Raw genomic sequence first — 14,273 nt, forward strand, 5'->3', positions numbered from 1 at the left:
GCTTTTTGTCTGATTTTTGTGTACTCACTTTGGCAATTTTACGTTTGTGTGTATAATGACATTTGCAATGGTTCACATTTTTTGGGAATGGTTCATAGGATAGAAACATAACTTGTCAATTTGAAAGGAAAGCCACCTATCCCAGCTGCCTCCGTGCAAGTGGTCGTCCCGAGAACCCCTCAAACGATGTGGTACATCTCAAGGGGGTATCCTAAATCCAACTAAAATTAAATCACGGTAAATGGAAGTTTGCCCAGTCCAATTTGTGGTGGATGAATGAGGCCCCCTCTTCTCCAAGGCAAGAAAGGAGAAGGGTTGACTGTTGATACTGAAGAAGACTTTGCTGATTGACTGATTTTGAACAAAAACAACTTTATTGGTCAGCAAGCAATATGCAGTATCGAAGTCGCGCTGTTGTAACATATGCAAAATGACGTTTGGCATTATCTGAATGCAACGCGCGAAAGACTTCTGTTGGATGGCAGCATTATGTTTCTCCAAAACCTGTATGTACCTTTCAGCATGAATTTCTTCACACTTGTGTGCAGAATCTGTATAGCCGTTTGTGAACCGCCGTATGAAGGAAAAGAAGGTGAGGCTTGATTTACGAGTTGTTTCTCGTTTTCTTTGTGTAACGTCACGCGCTCCCCTCAATAATTATTCTTGAATTAGTGGCGGGCCACGAGATCCGGTGGCGGGCCGCGCGCCGAGCTTCCAGGCGGCGGAGGCCATTAGCCCCGGACACCGAAGCTAGGCTAAAAGCCTCCGCCACCACTGAAGCTCGGCTAAAGGCCTCCGCCGCCTGAAAGCTCAGCTCGCGGCCCGCTGCCGGAGCTCGCTCGTCAGGCTCCGCGTCATTCCCGTCCGAAGAACCATCCGCGCCTGCCGGCCCGTAGCTCCCGGGAGCGTTTGTTTACGCACATTGATTACAGTCACAGGTTCAAATCTGTATGGAAGTATTTCTCTGTCTTATCGATAAACCGATACCGCTATTTCATCACCAGATGAGGATAAATCCGAGAAATCAGTGCTGGGCATAATGGCGTCCCATGTAATCCAGCGTTTGGAACGGTACGGTACACTTCATATATGCCCACATAGATCATGTGACTCACAAAAATGGCAACAACCCTGAAAATTCATAATTGTCGATAAAAAATCTTCTCAAAACACAATTAAATGAGAGAGGATTTAACATCACGTTGTCAAAATAGGGTACTATTACATGACCTATTGGATACATTGTTCATGCAAAGCACTGGATTTCTCCTTTAAAATAACTTCCCAACTTCATTGGAACTGGTGGATGTACAAGTTGGTAATCGTACAGTATTTAATTAGTCACATATATATTTTCCATCTTATCACAAACAGTCTGTTTCCTCAGTCCAGTTTAGCCAAACATTTATTTTTATTTGGTGTGCACATGACAAAAAACATTGCGCAATGCAGATACTTTGCTTTAAAGGGTTCAACACAAGTGCTACTTCTCAACACTTGAACACGTGGTTTTAAGAGGGTACACAGAATACAAGACATATAAAACAAGTCAACAGAATACATAAATGTAGACTGTTTAAAAATCGTTATCACCATCGAGATTTCAAGATTTAACATGGCTTTTAATATTGGTATCCATCTTTTATTATCAGGGTCTTGAATTAATCACAATTGGACTGTTCTGGAATATATTTTACATGGACATGGGCTATCTTGGATAGCTCACCCCTGAGATAAGAGCCATCCTAGCTAGCCTTTGTGGATAACCTCATGCAGCCCTGGATGACAGGAGAAACATCATCTGAGAAAACCAGAAGATTTCACTTGTCACCGAGTGGATGCCCTAATTTTAAACACCTATCTTTAGTTGATCATCTGTAAATTCACCAGTACAGTTATGATTCTTATACAGATTTTCATAAGCAAATCTTTGACCACATACTGAGCAGGTTAGAAGTTTCTCTCCAGTGTGCCTTTTTATATGTGCTGTTAAAGTGTGTCTGCGTTTGACTCTTTTACCACAGATTGAGCAGGCAAAAGGTTTCTCTCCAGTGTGTTTTCTTGTGTGTCTTTTTAATGTTCCCCTTTCAGAGAAACTTTTATCACAAACTGAGCACGCAAATGGTTTTTCACCAGTGTGTGTTCTTTTGTGTCTTCTTAGTGTTCCCCTTTCAGAGAAACTTTGACCACAAACTGTGCAGGAAAAAGGTTTCTCACCGGTGTGTGTTCTTGTGTGACTTTTCAAGTATATCTTATCACTGAATCTTTGCCCACACAGTAAGCAAGCAAAAGGTCTCTCTCCAGTGTGTGTTCTCATGTGTATAATCAATTTTCCCTTATCAGTGAAGCTAAGACCACAAACTGAACATGGAAAGGGTCTTTCACCAGTGTGTGTTCTCGTATGTTTTCTCAAATTTCCCTCCCAGGAGAATTTTTTACCACAAACTAGGCAGGTAAAAGGTTTCTCTCCTGTGTGTGTTCTTGTGTGACTTGTTAATTTTCCTTTATCAGAGAACGTTTTGTTGCAGAGTGAGCATGCAAATGGTTTCTCTCCAGTGTGGCTTATCATGTGACTTTTCAAACGGCTTTTATACCCAAAGTTTTTACCACATAGTGAACATTTCCAGCATTTTTTGTCAGTGTGACCTGTCCTATGACCCTCAGGCTGTTCATCATCATCATCATTGTGAAGAGAATGTGAAATTGTGCTTTCACTATCTGATAGTGGCGCTATGAGGCCATCTGCTGATGATTCTTCACATTGTACTCCTTCACCTTCTGTTGTCATGTGGTGACTTGAGCTACTGCTTGGAAGCTCTGCCCCTATGTTTGCCACAGTTTGACCTTTACCTTCATTTTCACCTTTAAAATTAATACCAGTCAATGGAACCTTGATGATAAACTGTTCTTCCTCTTTAACATGCAGGAACTCTTCTTCCTCCTTTTTGATTGAGCAAGGCAACTGCTCCTCTTCTTCTTTAACGTGAGGGGACTGTGGCTCCACCCATTTAGGACAAAGAGCTCCACTGATATCTGCAAGGCATAGGCAAACAAATAGACATGGGACACATTTTATTTATAACCTCCATCGTCCATCCTGCTTGCATCTTAGCACCTTCCAACAGATTCCATCAACATTTCATGGCCTCGCAGCCGACTGACCCCTCCGTACAGGGCACTTAACCACGCCTCCTGAAGTTACGTCACCCCACGTGTGCTAACGTAAGACAAACAGTAAAAATGGCAAATACAATACAATACATTCTGAACTGAGACAGACTCCATGCTTCTGATTTCATTCAAATCAACGATATATTATAGATTCTAAATACAATACATTCTTAAGTGAGAGAGACGCCATGCTTCTGATTTCATTCAATCATTCACACGTAGCAATGTTATGCTAGCGGAGAACGTCTCATTCATTTATACGAGACGTGTATTAAAAATCAAATTTAGGGCATATCTTCGTGCAAACACAGTCTGGTTAAGCTTCGGCCGCGAGCCAGCAAGAAATCGATACGTTTGTGCAGTCCGATCATCGCTAAATATCGCTCAACAAAGAATAAGTGTGTCAATCGTTCACACGTAGTGGTGTTATGCTAGCGGAGAACGTCTCATTCATTTATACGAGACATGTATTAAAAATCAAATTTAGGGCATATCTTCGTGCAAACACAGTCTGGTTAACTTTCGGCAGCGAGACAGCAAGAAATCAATGTTTGTGCAGTCCGATCATCGCTAAATATCGGTCAACAAAGAATAAGTGTGTCAATCGTTCACACGTAGTGGTGTTATGCTAGCGGAGAACGTCTCATTCATTTATACGAGACGTGTATTAAAAATCAAATTTAGGGCATATCTTCGTGCAAACACAGTCTGGTTAAGCTTCGCCCGCGACCCAGCAAGAAAGCGACACGTTTGTGCAGTCCGCTCATCTCTATCGCTCAACAAAGAATAAGTGTGTCAATCGTTCACACGCAGCAGTGTTATGCTAGCGAAGAACTTCAAATTCATTTATACGAGACATGTATTGAAAATCAAATATAGGGCATACCTTCGTGCAAACATATGTGTTCAGGTTGATATTAGATGGATTTAGTAGATGATGCGGTCTTCCACAAAGTTTGATCCATCGAAGGCATTTTTCGTACTGGGTCTTCGGTTTTGGGAAGGGTACGAATCGAACTCCACCAACTAGCCTTTCAGGATACCTGTCGTCACTATTACAAAGTCTGTGACTACACCTCTTAACCATATTTTTTGTTAAATAACCCAAACACGCAATAAAACGCTAACTAAACCTATCCTAGACCTTGCAATGTTGTCTAAGAAAATGGCGGGAGCAAAAATGGGCTTTGGTTTATGCAGATCTCTGCCCTCTGATTGGTCAGTGACGCGGATTGCGCAATATCCACGGAGGGGTCAATTAATGATAATGTCATGTCATTGACATGTCACAAATCAATTATCTAGGAGTCTAAATAATTTCCATAACAATACGTCCACTCTTTTGCCTTGTTTCATGTGGAATTAGTAAATTTAAGTAAAACAGCAAACTCAACCCATGTTCCCATGGGAACCCAAGGAGAAGGCTCATTCTTGGTGAATGCAGTGCTCTCTGTAGACAGAGCCAGATGGTTTCTCCCATTCCACCCCGCCCCTGCCTTCCCCCGCGACATGAATGGCTGACAGCCCTTTCCCGTTATGGCAGTGTGGGTTAACTGTATGATATAGTGGTAGAACTGGGTCCGTTATAAATGAGAAAATTGAAAAGGTGCTTGGTTTTTATACCGTGGATGACAGGACACATGACAGGAAGTACACTGACACAACCATCAACAGTATAATGCGGAACAAGTTGGAAATGTAGTTAGGACTAAATGGGACTCCTTAAACTGTTCAGGTCTTATCTGGAGGAAATGTTATTTTGTAATCAATGTTGTTTCTAAATACATAAAATTTGTTTAATCAAAACACATTGTTGAGTCCACCAGGTTTGTCCCTCCAATAATGCTGCTTATCCTCGTGGCTGTACCAGAACCTATCCCACCTGCAGTTAAGAAAATAAATATTTGAACACCCCGCTATATTGGAAATTCTTCAACTTAGAAATCATGGAGGGGTCTGAAATTTTCATCGTAGGTGCATGTCCACTGTGAGACAGATAATATAAAAAGAAAAATCCAGAAATCACAATGTAAGATTTTTTTTAAGATTCATTTGTGTGCCAGTTCTGGCTCAAAATGGAGCTTCATTTAAAACTACATCCCATAAGTAAATATTCAGCAATGACAAACTCCATACCATCACTGTTGAGAGGAACCCACCCATCTGCAAAATGGCTACTTTTTAAGTAATGAAAAAAATAATTCATACATTTTGTAAAAAGTTATCTTGTTTGAGTTACTAAAATAACACATTTCAATTTGGTATTATACTGGAGGTGTAACTAACAATGGATAGATACGCGCAGGGCGCTTAAGCCATGGCTACTTAGAGTTGTTATGCACACCAAGCTACCGATTAAAATAGCGGACGCAGTGCGGCCGAAGCATGCTATGAGCGATTCATTAGAGCGAATTCCCGATATTATTTCTGTTTCCTGTCTGCGCATTGTATCGGAAATATCGACAAAGAGTGTACAGAAAGGCCTGAATTACTTTAAACAGGGATATATTCATAATGTCAAGGTTTCCCAAACGGGAAAGCCAGTTAAAGTTTCTGCAATGTGTTGGCCGTACGTCCATGCGAAAGAATCAACCACCTCATGAACTAATGTTGGACATTGAATTCGATAAGATTTCTGATCCCTATTGTTCATGCAAAGGAGGGTAAGTTTGCATTTTTACGCTACATAAACATGTCGATTCGAAATTATATCTACGTTCATAATGGATAATTCACATAAATTATGGTAGTATGCGTCTCCTCTATTTGTCTGAACGTACGTACTGTACACATAAATGTAGGGCCAAAATATTTGTACTCACGTGATGTGTTTAATCATGGGTAAGAACGCTTGAGAGCAGAGCCGAGGTGCGGCTGGAAGCTTTGAGTTTCGCCCGGCTCAGGTAGAGCTTCGTCCTTCCTTTTTGATGTTACACTGACTAATTGAATAACTTACCTCGGAAGAGACAGCTTTGTGCTGATTATGTACGATACGTTCAGCTGGTCGTGAGGTCGGCCACGAGCCTTAATCCACCACTTGCATTTATGCAAATTACGCTTTGGGGTGGGAAAGCGCACGAGATATCCTCCCAGTAAACTCTTCGCATAGCGCTCCTCTCCATTACACGTTCCCCAGCCACATCGAAGCACCATATTTCCGAATCGGATATTACGAGGACTATACACTTGCAATTCAGAGGCTTAAAGTAACCATGCCCTTTCTTTGTTTGTGGGTAAATGATTGCGGCTGGAGGCAGCATGGGCGCAGTTCAGAAAATGACGCTCACTGATTGGTCAAAAGGGAGCTGTCAATCATTCACACGGATCCATCCATTATTCCAATAATCAGTAAACCAGCAGATTGTTTTTCTTGATTAATCAGACAAATATCTTGAAGAGGCTATGGAACAATACAAACAAATATAATTTATACAGTATATCTCAAATATAGACTTGGTTTTGTCACACGAGAGTCACTATCAGGCTGCCTCCATGTAAAAGAGCCACTTGTGAGAGCACATTTGTTACGTTGACAGAGCGAGCTCAAGGCAGAACATTTTGCTGGAAATGTAGATGGATAACTTTGGGAAATTTCAAATGACCTCATTTCTGGCCTAAAGGAAGAAAAACATCTGGAGGTAAAGAATGCAAGGACGATTTTAATTCATATTTCACGCTTGCTGAGGCACCACGGAGCCAGTATCCATTCATCTATTTCCTGAGCCGCTTATCCTCTCAAGGGGCACGGGAGTGCTGGAGTCTATCCAAGCTATCCTCGGGCAGGAGGCGGGGTACACCCTGAACTGGTTGCCAGCCAACCGCAGGGCACATAGAGACAAACAACTAGTTGCACTCACATTCACACCAACTGTCAATTTAGTCTTCAGTTAACCTACCAGGAAAGTTTAAGGGATGTGGGGGGGAAACCAGAGTGACTGGAGAACATGCACACCCAACACAGGCAAGGATTTGAACCCCAGTCCTCAGAACTCTGAGGCAGACGCTCTAACCAGATGCACTGCCCTACTAAAACTCACCTTTCAATATATCTTGGAAGAAGCACCAGAAAATAAATATGTAACAAGGAAAACAATATTAACATAAATAAAAATAAATATGACGAAGAAATGAAAAACAAAAATACATACATTCATGGCCCAAAACTCGCTAATGCTTTAGCAATGACTGTATTGTCTTTTTCTATTACAGTTGCCTAAAAAAAATGGGTATTGTTTGTCATTTGGCAAATAGAAATGTTTTTAGTAATGCTAAATTATCTAAAACAGGAAAGGTTTATTTAGTCTGCTTTCATGTCACATGCAAGGGGAAAAAAGCATGTTTTTGTATCCTTATAGACTATCTGCTGTTCCTGCTTTGTGCCCCTTGGCCTCTTTGCGCCAGTGTGTTTCGATGCTTTTTTTGAGCTACTTGTTGAATGTAAGGTCAACAGAGTAGAATCAAGTTGCAATATAATGTTAATAAACTTATTTTGCACAGATTATGAATATATGCCCATGAGTATAGTTATATTACAAATGCAGCCCTATTGGGGGCACAAACCAGTGCAATCTGTAGGCCGGTCCCAAGCCCGGATAAATGCAGAGGGTTGCGTCAGGAAGGGCATCCGGCGTAAAAACTGTGCCAAACAAATATGAGCGTAAAGAATCCCATACCGGATCGGTCGTGGCCCGGGTTAACAACGCCCGCCCCCGGCACTGCTAACCTGCAGGGCGTCGGTGGAAATTCAGCTACTGTGGGTCGAAGACAAAGAAGAGGAGGAAACCGGATCCAGCGTCAGAAGAAAAAGAGGAATGCACAGAGCCTACAACTGAGTGTAGGGACTTTGAATGTTGGGACTATGACAGGAAAAGCTCAGGAGTTGGTTGACATGATGATTAGGAGAAAGGTTGATATTCTGTGCATCCAAGAGAGCAGGTGGAAAGGTAGTAAGGCTAGAAGTTTGGGAGCAGGATTTAAATTATTCTACCACGGAGTAGATGGGAAGAGAAATGGAGTAGGGGTTATTTTAAAGGAAGAGCTGGCTAAGAATGTCTTGGAGGTGAAAAGAGTATCAGAACGAGTGATGAGACTAAAATTTGAAATTGAGGGTGTTATGTATAATGTGGTTAGCGGCTATGCACCACAGGTAGGATGTGACCAGAGTTGAAAGAGAAATTCTGGAAGGAACTAGATGAAGTAGTTCTGAGCATCCCAGACAGCGAGAGAGTTGTGATTGGTGGAGATTGTAATGGACATATTGGTAAAGGAAACAGGGGCGATGAAGAAGTGATGGGTAAGTACGGCATCCAGGAAAGGAACTTTGAAGGGCAGATGGTGGTGGACTTTGCAAAAAGGATGGAGATGGCTGTAGTGAACACTTATTTCCAGAAGAGGGAGGAGCATATAGTGACCTACAAGAGCGGAGGTAGAACCACGCAGGTAGATTATATTTTGTGCAGACGATGTAATCTGAAGGAGGTTACTGACTGTAAAGTAGTGGTAGGGGAGAGTGTAGCTCGACAGCATAGGATGGTAGTATGTAGGATGATTCTGGTGGTGGGTAGGAAGATTAAGAAGACAAAGGTAGAGCAGAGAACCATGTGGTGGAAGCTGAGAAAGGAAGAATGTTGTGCGGCCTTCCGGAAAGAGGTGAGACAGGCTCTCGATGGACAACCGAAGCTCCCGGAAGACTGGACGACGACAGCCAAGGTGATCAGAGAGACAGGCAGGAGAGTACTTGGTGTGTCATCTGGTAGGAAAGGGGAGAAGGAGACTTGGTGGTGGAACCCCAAAATACAGGGAGTCATACAAGGAAAGAGATTAGCGAAGAAGAAGTGGGATACTGAGAGGACTGAGGAGAGGCGAAAGGAGTACATCGAGATGCGACGTAGGGCAAAGGCTAAACAAGAGGCATATGAAGACATGTACACCAGGTTGGACACGAAAGAAGGAGAAAAGGATCTCTACAGGTTGGCCAGACAGAGGGATAGAGATGGGAAGGATGTGCAGAAGGTTAGGGTGATTAAGGATAGAGATGGAAATGTGTTGACTGGTGCCGGTAGTGTGCTAAATAGATGGAAAGAATACTTTGAGAAGTTGATGAATGAAGAAAATGAGAGAGAAGGAAGAGTTGAAGAGGCAAGAGTGAAGGACCAGGAAGTGGAAATGATTACTAAGGGGGAAGTCAGAAAGGCATTACAAAGGATGAAAAATGGAAAGGCAGTTGGTCCTGATGACATACCGGTAGAGGTATGGAAGCAATTTGGAGAGATGGCTGTGGAGTTTTTGACCAACTTATTCAACAGAATACTAGCGGGCGAAAAGATGCCTGAAGAATGGAGGAAAAGTGTTCTAGTTCCCATTTTTAAGAACAAAGGGGATGTTCAGAGCTGTGGGAACTATAGAGGAATAAAGTTGATGAGCCACACAATGAAGTTATGGGAAAGAGTAGTGGAGGCTAGACTCAGGACAGAAGTAAGTATCTGCGAGCAACAGTATGGTTTCATGCCTAGAAAGAGTACCACAGATGCATTATTTGCCTTGAGGATGCTGGTGGAAAAGTACAGAGAAGGTCAGAAGGAGCTACATTGTGTCTTTGTGGATCTAGAGAAAGCCTATGACAGAGTACCAAGAGAGGAACTGTGGTACTGCATGCGTAAGTCTGGTGTGGCAGAGAAGTATGTTAAAATAGTACAGGACATGTATGATGGCAGCAGAACAATGGTGAGGTGTGCCTTAGGTGTGACAGAGGAATTTAAGGTGGAGGTGGGACTGCATCAGGGATCAGCTCTGAGCCCCTTCCTGTTTGCAGTGGTAATGGATAGGCTGACAGATGAGGTTAGACTGGAATCCCCTTGGACCATGATGTTCGCAGATGATATTGTCATATGCAGTGAAAGCAGGGAGCATGCAGAGGAACAATTGGAAAGATGGAGACATGCACTGGAAAGGAGAGGAATGAAGATTAGCCGAAATACAGTAAAAAATATATATGCGTGAATGAGAGGGCCGGAGGAGGAAGAGTGAAGTTACAGGGAGAAGAGATAGCGAGGTGGACGACTTCAAATACTTGGTCAACAATCCAGAGCAATGGAGAGTGTGGTAGGAAGTGAAGAAACGGGTCCAAGCAGGTTGGAACAGCTGGCGAAAGGTGTCTGGTGTGTTATGTGACAGAAGAGTCTCTGCTAGGATGAAGGGCAAAGTTTACAAAACAGTGGTGAGGCCGGCCATGATGTACGGATTAGAGACGGTGGCACTGAAGAAACAACAGGAAGCTGAACTGGAGGTGGCAGAAATGAAGATGTTGAGGTTCTCGCTCGCAGTGACCAGGTTGGATAGGATTAGAAATGAGCTCATTTGAGGGACAGCCAAAGTTGGATGTTTTGGAGACAAGATTCGAGAGAGCAGAATTCGATGGTTTGGACATGTTCAGAGGCGAGAGAGTGATTATATTGGTGGAAGGGTGCTGAGGATGGAGCTACCAGGCAAAAGGGCGAGAGGAAGACCAAAGAGAAGGTTTATGGATGTGGTGAGGGAAGACATGAGGGCAGTTGGGGTTAGAGAGGAAGATGCAGGAAATAGGCTAAGATGGCAAAAGATGACACGCTGTGGCGACCCCTAACGGGACAAGCCGAAAGGAAAAGAAGAAGAAGTATTGTTATATTACATGTCTCAATGTGTTGCTACAATGTTTGTATGTGAATATTTATTTGAAGTTAAGTCCCTTTCTTGACCAATTGCTAATATCAGCAAGCCCGTCAGTTTTCTATTGACTGATAGCATTACGTTGGTGATTTCGAAAACAATGTGTGTCTTGTATTTAAATACAGAACAAGAGTGATTACTTATTGGTTAGCATGCCTGCATCACAGTTCTAAGGACTCGGAGGAGCCTGTGTGGTCTTTGCATGATCTCCCCGTTCCTACATGGATTGTCTCTGGGTACTCCGATTTCCTTTCACATCCGAAAAAGATGCATGGTGGTTAGCATAAGACTAAATTTTCCGTAGTTGTACAGCTAACCCTGTCACGATGTTCCGTTTTTTTTAAAAGAATGACATACATTTTCCCGCGGCACAGTGGGGCAATGGGATATGTAGAGCGTTGGCCCTCTGAGTTCTGAGGACCCAGGTTCAAATCTAGGCCCCCCCTGTGTGGAGTTTGCATGTTCTCCCTGTGTGAGTTTTCTACAGGCACTTCAGTTTCCTGCCACATCCCAGAAACATGCATAAGATGATGAAGTAAATGATGGGCTTAATCAGCATTGTAACCTCTCTTAGTAAATGCTTTGTTAAAAATGACTTTTTTAAAAATAGTTTTTACAACAAAAATAAAAACTACAGCTTCAGCAACATGGAAGAATAATGTGCACACCTTTTCCCTCTTCCCACACACATTGTTGTGACTAGACTGATTTAACATGACTTTTTTGCACAAACCAGCCAACAAGAGGCAAAACAAGCATAAAACCTGCTCACATTTTTTCCGAACAAGCCATGTTTAGTGAGTGAAATAATATAGTACAGTATTGACCACAAGCCTTTAATTTAACTTGTGAAATGCGGCCTACGCTCTTGGAACCAAATCACGAGTGGAACGCCACAGAGCCACAAAGCACACCTTCTTCTATCTTCGTGTTTTATTAAATGCAACGTCCCAACATCCGATTGTTGTCGATATGAAAAAAGTATTTTTCCCGAAAAAGTGAGCGTGAACGAACCTGTGCGTAAACCAATTGGAAGCTTCTTGCAAACGGCGTCCAGTGCCTGTCGTTGTCTTTCGGCCTCAATTGTTTCACAAAGTTCCTCCTGGTACTCAGCTGTCCTTCTTGCACACATTTTCACGCAAAAACTACAACAATTTGAGCTCACACTTGACCTCTCCTTCGCGCTGTGTTGATCTCTTTGTTAGCAGCTGGAAAGCTAAGCTAAGCTAATTTAAGCCGAGAAGCTTCAAACTGCACGGACACGAATATGTAAGAAGTGACGTTTTATTCCAGTGAAATAGCGATGGGCGCACTACGTCGTATTGTACTTAGTAAATTGATCCCGTATAAATTCTGGAAGATTTCGTGACGCGGTTGTTGCAATCATTACAAGAACGTCAGCGGATGCGGAAATAGATCAGCGGTGAAAAATAGTCACAAAAAGACCCACTATGACAGCAACAACTGGGCATGACGAGTCGAGCTGACCTGGAGAAGGATCATACTGCACCAGGAAAAAAATGGTCTTGTTAAGTGTAGTAATGACTAGCTACAGACAGTGCGCAATGTAGATTATCCAAAAATATTCACAAACACTCATCGGGCTATCCGTGTTTTGTGATTTTTGTATTTATTTGTATTTTAATTGTTATTTCATCAAGTTAACGTGTATCACCTTTACTTCCCTGCTATGCTGTGTTTCAAAATAAGAGCAATAAGATTATTCTATTGATTTTGAAGTGATGATAGTGAACCATCCATTTTCTTCGCTGCTTCTCCTGTTGGAGCCTATGCCGGCTGTCATCGGGCAGGAGGCAGTACACCCGAAATGGTGGCCAGCCAATCGCAGGGAACACACAAAAACAAAGATTCACACTCACGGCTCAAATTTCCAATTCCTTATCACGTGACACGGATATTACATCGCGTGATACTAGCTCTCTGAGCCTTACATTTTTTTTACGTAAAACTATAGATAGCTTTCGACCACGTGACCTCATCTGGGCACGTGACCATGTTGGGTGGGTTCACTACTGACCTGACGTTCACTATCGCTTTTGCATACAGACCGGAGTTACACAACTGTTCGTACAACTGTTAAAAGTAACACATAATTACTAAAAACACTTTGGAAAGTTATCGGGGCTTAAAAAACGGTTGCGACAAGAAGTGTGCATCATAATCACATCATAATGTTATTTAAATGAATTTAAAGACTTATTGTACTCTTAAAGGGCTACTGACACGTAAGGCATGACTTTTAGTATGTTTTTAATTATTTAAAAAAAAGGCAGCTGGAATGGACCCATCCGTTTTTTCACCTCACGTCAGGATGTTGGTGTATATGGATTGTTGCATCTCCTGCCATGAAAATCCTCTCGAAGCATTTGTGTTGGAGAAGAACCAGGAAGTGACATTTTTTGCTGTTGCGGGGTCGAGTGTTGATATTGGTTGGTCGGCCTGTGAGCTCGGGCGGCGGGCCGCGGGCCACGAGCCGAGCTTTGACGACCGGGGAGGCCGTAAGCCCAACTTCGGCAGCGGTGGAGGCCTTTCACCGAGCTTCGGTGGCGGCGGAGGCTTTTAGCCTAGCTTCGGCGTCCACGGCTAACGGCCTCTGCCGCATGGAAGCTCTGCTCGCGGCCCCCCACCGGAGCTCGGTCGTCAGACTCTGTGTCTCTGGGCCGGAGCTCCAGGGGCCTTTGTTTAGGCACTTAAGTGCCGCGCGTAGGCCTACGAGTAGTCAGACTCCGCGTCATTCCGCCCGAAGAACCAGCCGAATATTCAACATTTACAGCCACAGGTTCTAATCTGTATGGAATTATTCCTCTGTCTTCCCGATCAACCAATACTGCTATTTCTTCATCAGATGAGGATAAATCTGAGAAATCAGCACTGGGCATAAATGGTGTCCCATGTAATCGAGCCTTTGTTGCGGCACAGTACACGTCACATCCGGGCACGTAGATGTGACTCGCGAAAATGGCAGCGCCCCTGAAAATTCGTAATTGTTGATAAAAATCTTCTCACAACACTATTAAATGAGAGCGGATTTAATGTCACATTGTCAAAATAGGGTACATATTACATGACCTATTGGATACACTGTTCTTGCAAAGCACTGGATTTCCCCTTTAAGTTTGCCAATGACCATTTGGATGATACAGAGGAGTCATGGGAGAAAGTTTTGTTTTACTTATTTGCAGCTGTATCACACAAACAAATCGTTAAAAAATCATAGATTGTGATTTCTGGATTATTCTTTTTAGATTATCTTTCTCACAGTGGACATGCACTTACGATGAAAATTTCAGACCCCTCCATGATTTCTAAGTGGGAGAACTTGCACTATCACAGGGTCTTCAAATACTTATTTTCTTCACTGTAGATATTTGCAGTTA

General features: G+C 42.8%; 1 protein-coding gene across 1 annotated transcript; it reads right to left on the reverse strand.

The window, feature by feature from the left end:
- Positions 1–1,368: 1,368 nt before the first annotated feature.
- Positions 1,369–12,406, reverse strand: LOC133490592 (oocyte zinc finger protein XlCOF6.1-like). The gene is made up of 2 exons (XM_061800862.1): positions 11,890–12,406; positions 1,369–3,033 (listed from the first exon to the last, which is right to left on the reverse strand). The coding sequence occupies exons 1-2, from the start codon at positions 12,005–12,007 to the stop codon at positions 1,850–1,852; spliced, it is 1,302 nt and encodes a 433-aa protein (XP_061656846.1). The 5' UTR covers positions 12,008–12,406; the 3' UTR covers positions 1,369–1,849.
- Positions 12,407–14,273: the final 1,867 nt, after the last annotated feature.

The sequence above is a fragment of the Syngnathoides biaculeatus genome, chromosome 17 (genome assembly GCF_019802595.1).
Source record: "Syngnathoides biaculeatus isolate LvHL_M chromosome 17, ASM1980259v1, whole genome shotgun sequence".
Classification (NCBI taxonomy): domain Eukaryota; kingdom Metazoa; phylum Chordata; class Actinopteri; order Syngnathiformes; family Syngnathidae; genus Syngnathoides; species Syngnathoides biaculeatus.